Source organism: Pseudoliparis swirei, chromosome 6 (assembly GCF_029220125.1).
Source record: "Pseudoliparis swirei isolate HS2019 ecotype Mariana Trench chromosome 6, NWPU_hadal_v1, whole genome shotgun sequence".
In the NCBI taxonomy this organism is placed as follows: domain Eukaryota; kingdom Metazoa; phylum Chordata; class Actinopteri; order Perciformes; family Liparidae; genus Pseudoliparis; species Pseudoliparis swirei.
The window spans coordinates 28,945,265-28,954,492 of record NC_079393.1 but is presented as its reverse complement, the minus strand read 5'-3'; the positions used below and the strand labels follow the sequence as shown (position 1 = coordinate 28,954,492).

The window sequence follows — 9,228 nt, the reverse complement described above, 5'->3', positions numbered from 1 at the left end:
TGTCGATCATCCAACCGCTGGCTGTCGGGAGGTGCCCAGCGAACCATGTGGGCTCGTAGAGAACTGAAGACTTTCTGGGGAACCTGATCTGATGAGGAGACGGCATCCATCCACTTTGGACGGATAGCGTCTCCTTTCTGACAACATGACCACGTTGATCACCGTATCCACGACAACCCAGGGTTCTGTTGTGAAGGCTCTCTCTTCACCAGGGAAATAATTCTTCTGTCATCCACCACAGTTGTTCTCCGTGGTCGTCCAGGTCTTTTGCAGAGTGCCAAACAACCAACGAGCTTTTTAAGGCAAAGAAGTGTAATGTTCTGCAATGGCCAAGTCAATCACCTGACCTGAATCCAACGGAGCTGCATTCCACTTGCTGAGGACCAAACTGAAGGGCAAATGGCCCAAGAAGCAGCAGGAAGTGAAGACAGTGGCCGTAGAGGCCTCAGAGCGTCTCCAGGGATGAAACCAGGTCTGGTGACGTCTCTGGTTCCAGACTTCATGTCATTGACTGCAAAGGATTTGCAACCAAGTATTCAAATGGACAATTACATTGATGATTATGTTAGTTTGTCCAAGTACTTTTGATCCCTTAAAAAGGAGGGTCCATATATCAAATGTGTTGTAATTCCTACACCGTTCACCTGATGTGATGGAAAGACCCTCAAATTAAAGCTGAACGTCTCTTAAAGCACATCTTGATTGTTTCATTCAAAATCCATTGAGGTGGAGAAGAGACGACATGAGGATTCAAGATTCAAGATTCAAGATGTTTTATTTGTCACATACACACACAGGGTGTGCAGTGAAATGAAAGTGGCAATGCTCAGCAGGAATGTGCAAGGGCAACAAGTACACACTATTTACAAATAAAAAACAACACAATATTTACAGTAAGTGTGTGTGTGTGTGTGTGTGTGTGTGTGCCTAAGAGGGGCAGTTGTGTGGGTCTATGTGGGGGTCCTGGTGAGGTCGGAGTTCACAATCCTGATGGCCTGAGGAAAGAAACTCCGTCTCAGTCTCTCTGTTCTTGCAGCGTGACTACGGAGGCGCCTGCCTGACCGCAGCAGCTGAAACAGTCTGTTGTTGGGGTGGTGAGGATCCTTCATGATCCTGCCGGCTCTGGTTCTGCACCTCCTGGTGTACAAGTCCTGCAGGATGGGGAGTGTAGTTCCAATAGTGCGCTCAGCGAGCACTACTCTCTGCAAACCTTCCTGTCCTGAGCGGAGCAGTTGCCAAACCAGGCTGTGATGCTTCCTGTCAGGACGCTCTCTACAGCTCAGAGTAGAAGGACTGAAGGATCCTCTGGGAAACTTTAAATTTCCTCAGCTGCCTGAGGTGGTAGAGCGCTGCCTTGCCTTTCTCACCAGAGTGTCTGTGTTCGTTGACCATGTCAGATCCTCGGTGATGTGGACTCCCAGGTATTTATACCGCTCACCCTCTCCACAGTAGTCCCGTTAATCCCCAGTGGTGAGTCGTCCTCTGTTGTTGTGCCCTCTAAAGTCCACAATCAGCTCCTTAGTTTTGGTGACATTCATGATGAGGCTGTTGTCCTGGCACCAGAGTGACAGATCAGCAACTTCCTCCAGGTAGGCCTTCTCGTGGTTGTCGGAGATCAGGCCCACCACCACTGTGTCATCCATAAACTTGATGATGGTGTTGAGCTGAACCTGGCCACACAGTCATGTGTGTACAGGGAGTACAGTAGGGGCTGAGGACGCAACCCTGGGGGATCCTGTGTTCAGGGTGAGGGATTTGGAGGTGTGTCTGCCCACCTGACCACCTGTGGCCTGGCGGTCAGGAAGTCAGGATCCAAGCACACAGGGGTGTTCAGTCCCAACTCAATGAGCTTGCGGGCCAGTGTGGAGGGACTATGGTGTTGAAAGCTGAACTATAATCAATGAACAGTAGTCTCACATAGCCCCCCCTCTGGCTGTCCAGATGAGAGAGTGTGGTGTGCAGTACCTGGGAGACAGCATCATCCGTGGATCTGTTTGGGCGATAAGCAAACTGCAGCGGGTCCATGGAGGAAGGGAGGAAGGCGCAGATGTAGTCCTTTATCAGCCTCTCAAAGCATTTCATGACCACCGAGGTGAGGGCCACCGGTCGGTAGTCATTCATACATGCTGGAGAAGCATTCTTGGGCACAGGGACAATAGTGGATCTCTTGAAGCAGGCGGGGACCACGGACTCAGCCAGGGAGAGGTTGAATATTGTGGTGAACACTGGAGCTAGCTGGTTAGCACAGGTCTTCAGTACTCGCCCAGATATGCCATCTGGACCTGCAGCTTTCCTGGTGTTCACCCTCAACAGAGCCCTCCTCACACTGTGCTCGGTCACAGAGAGTGTGTGTTCATCCCCAGCGTGTGTGTTCAACACCTCGGCTACGCTAACGGTGTTGTTGTTAGCCGGCGAGCTAGCGCTGTTGTTGCTAGCCTCAAACCGTGCATAAAATGAGTTCAGGTCGTCCGCTAGGGATGCGTCGGCACTCACCATTGCGCGGGGTCTGCTCTGGTAGTTTGTAATAGTCCGTAGCCCCTGCCATAGGCGCCTGGTGTCGCGCTGCTCCATCTGTGATTCCACTCTGTCTCGGTACCTCCTTTTGGCGTTCTTCACCGCCCTCCTCAGTCCATAGACCGCTGCCTTGTACTCGTCCATGTTGCGGATACAAGACCGGAGTTATAGGCAGCAATGCAGGCGTTCACAGCTTCACGGATGGATCTATCAACCACGGCTTTTGATTAGGAAAGACCCTAACTTTTACCGTGGGGACGATGGTGTCCGTTAAGCGTTGCTATGAGGCTCATTGCTACTTCCGCAAACTCGCTGCCGTCACTGGAACTGGATTGGATCATGTCCCAGTCGACAATACTCAGAGCGTCCTGTAGCTCAGCCTCTGATTGGTCAGACCACCGCATTCGTTCCTCGTCACTACCGCTTCCCGCGATCCTTTGTTTATACTCCGGAAGCAGAAAAATGGCGCATGGTCTGATTTCCCTAACGGAGGAGAGAGACAGCCTTATAGCCTCTCTTGAATGGCGTATAGCAGTGGTCCAACGTTCTTCCCCCTCTGGTAGCACACGTAATGTGCTGGTGAAAGTTCGGCATGACTTTTTTTAGGTTTGCCTTGTTAAAGTCCCCAGCCACCACCACAGCCGCGTCGGGATACTTGTTCTGATGCCGACATAACACATCGTGTAGGTCCGATAGTGCTACGTCGGTGTCCGCTTGTGGTGGAATGTGAGCGGCTGTGGTGATGACCGAGCTGAACTCCGGGAAGGTAGAATGGGCGGCATGAGATCGTCAGATGTTCCAGGTTCGTGACAGGAGCGAGAAAGAGTCTTAATGTTTTGGGGTCACACCACATGTTGTTTGTCATGAAGCAGACCCCTCCACCCTTAGATTTACAGACTCTTCCGTTCTGTCTGCGGAAAACAGAGAAGGACTCGGTTGGACATATGACTCGATCCGGCACCAGCGAGGTCAGCCAAGTTTCCGTCAGACAAAAGATGTTACAATCCGCATGTCCCGTTGGAATCTGATCCTTGCCCTAAAATCATCCATCTTATTTTCCAGAGACTGGACGTTAGCAAGAAGGATGCTGGGCAGAGGTGGACGGTGGGCTTGAACTCTCAGTCTGTTCCGAATTCCGCTCCGTTTCCCTCGATGTTTTCGTCGTCTCCCCGTAGTAGCGACTCCACTGCTGTTGTTGTGGTTCGCTCGTACGATCTCTGCCGGCCACGCTGGATCGATGGAAAAAGTGGACAAAATCCCTTGTTTAGCGCAAAAGTTTATGTCCAAAAGTGTGCTGCGGTCGTATGTTGTTAGTGCCGATGTGTTTGTGGCAAAGAAAATATTAAAAATAAACAGAAAAACTAAAAGAGCGCACAATCTCCGCGGAGCTGCCGCGACGGCGACTGGACACTGCCGCGCCATCTCAGCTCATCTCAGGACATGGTGTCAATGTCCAAATACTCATGGACCCGACTATATGTCTATATATATATATATATTATATGTTTTGTTTGTTTTAGTTATTTATTTAGTATTATCTGTTGATAGTGTAAGAAGTTATAGTCATCCTGATCCACTCCCTTCCAGTAGGTGGCGGTAATGCACCAGACAGTTTCCCATCATGCACTGGGCCACGCAGTCGGTGGAGAAGCAACTGCAGCGCCTCCTCTCGCGAGATTCTCAGTGACCACGTGTTCATGACGCCAGTGCGTCGTACATCCAACTGCGCATGCGTCGTTGGGAGATGGACCGCGAGGAGCCTCCGGTGTCTGTCCCCGTGTCTCCAGGAGAAATGATGAGACTGTTGGTGAAGCAGCGAGTCCACGCGGCCGTTGAAGAGTCTTTTGGGCTGTTGGACACATTGACAGCAGCTTATGAGGACACCGTGTCTCAGCTCAGAGAACAATGGCGACACACAGCAGGTCGGTGCTTCTTCTTCTCTGGTCCCGCGGGTTTAACTGGCGGCTTTTCAGCCCCACGGTCCGTTGTTGCCACTTGAGATGTGACGCGCCTCCACGGTGCTCCGGGAGGAGGGCGTGGACGCTGTGCGAGATGAACTGGTGTTTGAATGAAGTGGTTTTGGTACGCGTGCGCAGACGTGCCGTCGGAGTGGCCTCTCAGGACCCGGATGACTCGCTATGAAGTGCGCATGTCCATCGCTTAGCCTCCGCGTCACGTCCTTTTGATGTAGCGCTCATGTTTTACGGACTAAACACGGAGGACTTTGCTGTAAAATGCCACACCTGTTCGGGAGGCTGTAGTTGAGACGCCGAAGACCAAGTAGGTGGCCCTGCTGATGCCTGTTCAATATGCTACGAGCTTCAGTAAACACTGGGGGGCGGCGGCGGCATCTGGGTCTTTCCAGTGATGCCACATGTGTAGAGGTGGGATCATGACAACTTCTTCAAACTTGACACAAGTTCAGCACGTTTTTTGGAAAGTCAAATATTGCTTAATTATTGCCTTTTTTTTACCATGTTCTTCATATATTTTCATGTTTATTAACATGTCAGGAATGATATATTTAGTTCAGAAAGCATTTCAATTTTTATTTTTTTCAGTAATGGTCCTTTTATGAATGTCATTTATCGTGGACACCGGGACAATATGTGTGTATTGAATGACTCGACATCGTATAGGAGGTGTACCAAATGCATCATATTGCTCTACGTTTCCAGGAATATCACAGCTACGAATAAAACATGCTAAATAATAAATGAAGAACACTAAAGAATGATCAACAAAAGATTAGTTTAGGTAATTAAAATTAAAATAAACATCTGTCATGTGTTAGTTCTGGACATAAGACGTTCAGTTTTAATAAAACTTGTTCTGCCTTCAACCAACAAGCAAAACAATCCAGAAGATGAATGATTTAGTTCAATAATCACGTTTAATGTATTAGTTTCATATCACTCTACAGACATAATTTGTTAGTTTCTTCTATATTTGTCCATCTTTTCACAAGATAATTGTCCTGAGGTTCACTACAGTGAACATGCTATACAATTTAAAATCTAAATAATGTTTAAATTGTAAGATGTTTATTTAACTAAATAGGAAATCACAAAACAATCAGAAGTTGGAAGACACTATTTCCCCTCAGTTCTCAGGAGGATATGACGAGTCAAAAACAACATTATTTTGGACGTTATATGAAATAATATTAAAGTTAAAGTCACCTTAAAAGAAATAATGTGATTCATAATTTTAATTGTTTAAGTGTTTGTTGTATGTGTTCATTTGGGTCTTGCAGGATGCTTTGAATTTTACGCGAATAATAATATTTGGTTTTCCTCATGTTTTCCTTTATGTTTTATGTTGGCGCAGGTTAAGCAGGGACTTAACAGCCATGAGCAGATCCACCCATTCCCTTAGAATAGCGTATTGTACATTTCCCCTCAGGATTAAGTTATCAGGGAGAATTGTTACAGAGTACATTTTCGTGTGATCGTGTTATTAAATGTTCACACTAGGGCTGCAACAACAAATCGCTAAAAATCGATTATTAAAATAGTTGGCAACGAATTTCATTATCGATTCGTTGTGTCGCGCGATTATTACGGTGCTCAATAAGTCGCGGAGTATAAAAAAAGTTGAACGCTGCGTTGTGAGAGCCAATCAGCGCAGAGCTGCTCCTCTGTTGATGAATCTAATTGGCTGCTGCTGCTCACGTGGCGCTGGATGCGGAAGTCATTCACGTCGTCGGAGACATTCACGGAGCTAAGTGCGCCTACGGGTGATGTCATGACCCCCGACACCAGGGCGCTACATGTCACGACGTGTGTGGCATTTCCACAAGAGTATAACGTAGAAAACGTGGTTATTTATTCCGTGGCGGATAGCGGAAAATATTTTTCCACGGAGAAAGGCAACGGAGATAAGCCACTCGCTGTGAGCGCTGCGCGTGCAGACATCATTTAACGGAGCGGAGCAGCGTGCGCTCTGATCGCTCTTTTAATGAAGTATCGATTCTAAAAATATGCTAAATCACATCGTGTTTAACGTACGGGTACTTTGTTAGCATCGCTACACCGTGCAGCGTGACAGCAGTAGATGTAGCGGACTGACATTCAAGCTAACCTAACTTCCCAAACGCTGTGGATATCTGAACGCTGATTGGCCGAGACGCGACACGTCCATCAATGATGTTTTATTGTGAAGAGCACCACTTCACATTTTTTCCGCGTCTCACTGCAATCTCAACGGCAGCGGGCCAGGTGAAAAAAATAATAAATCGGAACGTGTCTCTGATATTGTTCAGGGGGCGGGGCCACATGGGGACCACTGCTCAGGAGAGGAAAGCTGTCAGTCTGTTTGTGACAGTTCATCACCATGGTGACCAGTGGGTCTCCAGGACCTTTCCATGACTTTAAACCAAATTTCCATGATTAAACATTTAGTGAAAACTTTGTCTATACGTGACAAAGTGAGAATATGTAGTATTTAAAATAACTGAGAATTCCAAAGCATACCGTATATATACCGTGTAAATGAACATTTGAATAAAACAAATTTGCATTACTTTTCCAAATATTTGGGGTTTTTATTTTTTTCAATTACTTTTCTAGGCCTGCTAATAGCCATTTAAAAATTCCATGACTTTTCCAGGTTTTTCATGACCGTACAGACCCTGTTTTGGAAAAAGGGTTGAAAATTAAAGTTTTTTTTATATTTTATCCGATTAATCGATTAACCGAAAAAAATAATCAACCGATTAATCGATTATCAAAATAATCGTTAGTTGCAGCCCTAGTTCACACTGTGATGAAGGTGAGGACTTGGATACCTAGACAGCATGGCTCATCCATCGATGGCCACCACACTGCAAAGGGCTGTGCCAGATTGTCTGTTCAATTCCTCATCGGGTTCCTTCCTCTTCCATCTCAATACTGGCAACGTTCCTTCTGTCCTGGTGTTTACTAATGTCATTGTTATTGTTTTGTGTTTGTGTGTTTGTACATGAAGAGCAACAAATACACATTTAGTCAGACTCCTTGAACGTCTCCAGTAATGAAAGTTGATATCAGTCACGGTTGTTCATAATGTGCTCCCTGCAGATGTCCAGCAGCTGGTAGGGATTAAAGCAGATGTCCCCCCTGAGGACCAGGACCAGGAGGACCCAGAGCCCCTCCCCATAAAAGAGGAGCCGGAGCCCCTCCACGTAAAAGAGGAGCCGGAGCCCCTCCACGTAAAAGAGGAGCCGGAACCTCTCCACATAAAAGAGGAGCCGGAACCTCTCCACATAAAAGAGGAGCCGGAACCTCTCCACATAAAAGAGGAGCCGGAACCCCTCTACATAAAAGACCTGCAGGATCTCTGGACCCGTCTAGAGGGAGATCAGCTCATTGTGCTGCAGGAAGCCGATATCGCCAAGTTCTCATTCACTGCTGTTACTTTCACGAGTGAAGATGATGAACCTCAGACCTCACAGCTTCATCAAAGCCAGACGGAGGACGACAGAGAGGCGGAGCCTCCAGCCAGCAGCTCAGCTGCATCGATACAAACAGAAACTGATGGAGAGGACTGTGGGGGACCAGGACCAGACAGCAACCTAAATCCACATCGTCATTCACTTCCAAATGCTGATGATGAAGAGGCTTCAGACTCTTCTGAGACTGAAGCCAGTTGTGGTGAGTGGCAAGAAGCTTTGTCAGATTCTGGACCTGAAAGTGTAGATGAGGACAATGTCTGGAAGGAGTCCAGGGCCCCTGAGTCTGCTGCACATGCCCCGAAATATAAGGAAGCTCTTGTAAGTCATGTGGGATGTAACACTGGCAACACATCCATGCTCATGAGAAAGAAACCCTTCAGTTGTGATGAGTGTGGGAAAAGATTTACACAACAGGGACATCTGAAGTCACACATGAGAGTCCACACGGGAGAGAAACCATTCAGTTGTGATGCGTGTGGGAACAGATTTACAGAACAGGGACATCTGAAGAGACACATGAGAGTCCACACAGGAGAGAAACCATTCAGTTGTGATGTGTGTGGGAAAAGGTTTGCACGTCAGGGACATCTGAAGAGACACATGAGAGTCCACACAGGAGAGAAACCATTCAGTTGTGATGAGTGTGGGAAAAGATTTACAGAACAGGGAAATCTGAAGAGACACATGAGAGTCCACACAGGAGAGAAACCATTCAGTTGTGATGAGTGTGGGAAAAGATTTACAGAACAGGGAAATCTGAGGACACACATGAGAGTCCACACAGGAGAGAAACCATTCAGTTGTGATGCGTGTGGGAAAAGATTTACAGAACAGGGACATCTGAAGTCACACATGAGAGTCCACACAGGAGAGAAATCATTCAGTTGTGACGAGTGGGAAAAGATTTACAGAACAGGGACATCTGAAGAGACACAAGAGTCCACACAGGATAGAATGTGTTTCTTCCAGTAGTGACAACTTCAATATGTAAGTTGTTCTTTTTCTAATGTGTTCATTTAAAAAAAAAAAATCAAATGTATTTAATTGTTTCCCATGTCATTTGTTTGTAAATGAGATGGAAGGCAAAGTGTTTTCTAATCATTTGATTAATCTTTATTAAAAACAAGGACAACATACTGAGTGTCTTTGATGGAGGAAACTAAAAACAAACTAAAAACTCTGTACAAACACATCTGTATTAAAAATGCATTTTCCCTGTAATGTTTTAAAATCTACATAAAGAGACTTTTGCAAGTTCACTTTGTGTTACGGAAACTTTG

At 46.6% G+C, this 9,228-nt stretch overlaps 1 protein-coding gene across 1 annotated transcript; it reads left to right on the top strand.

Annotated features, from left to right (window-relative positions):
* Positions 1–8,223: 8,223 nt before the first annotated feature.
* On the top strand, positions 8,224–8,864 carry LOC130195682 (gastrula zinc finger protein XlCGF57.1-like; the record flags this gene model as incomplete). Its single annotated transcript, XM_056417351.1, is given in 2 exon segments — positions 8,224–8,841; positions 8,843–8,864. Coding segments are annotated over 2 exon segments (561 nt in total), but the record flags the coding sequence as incomplete, so codon positions are not given.
* Positions 8,865–9,228: the final 364 nt, after the last annotated feature.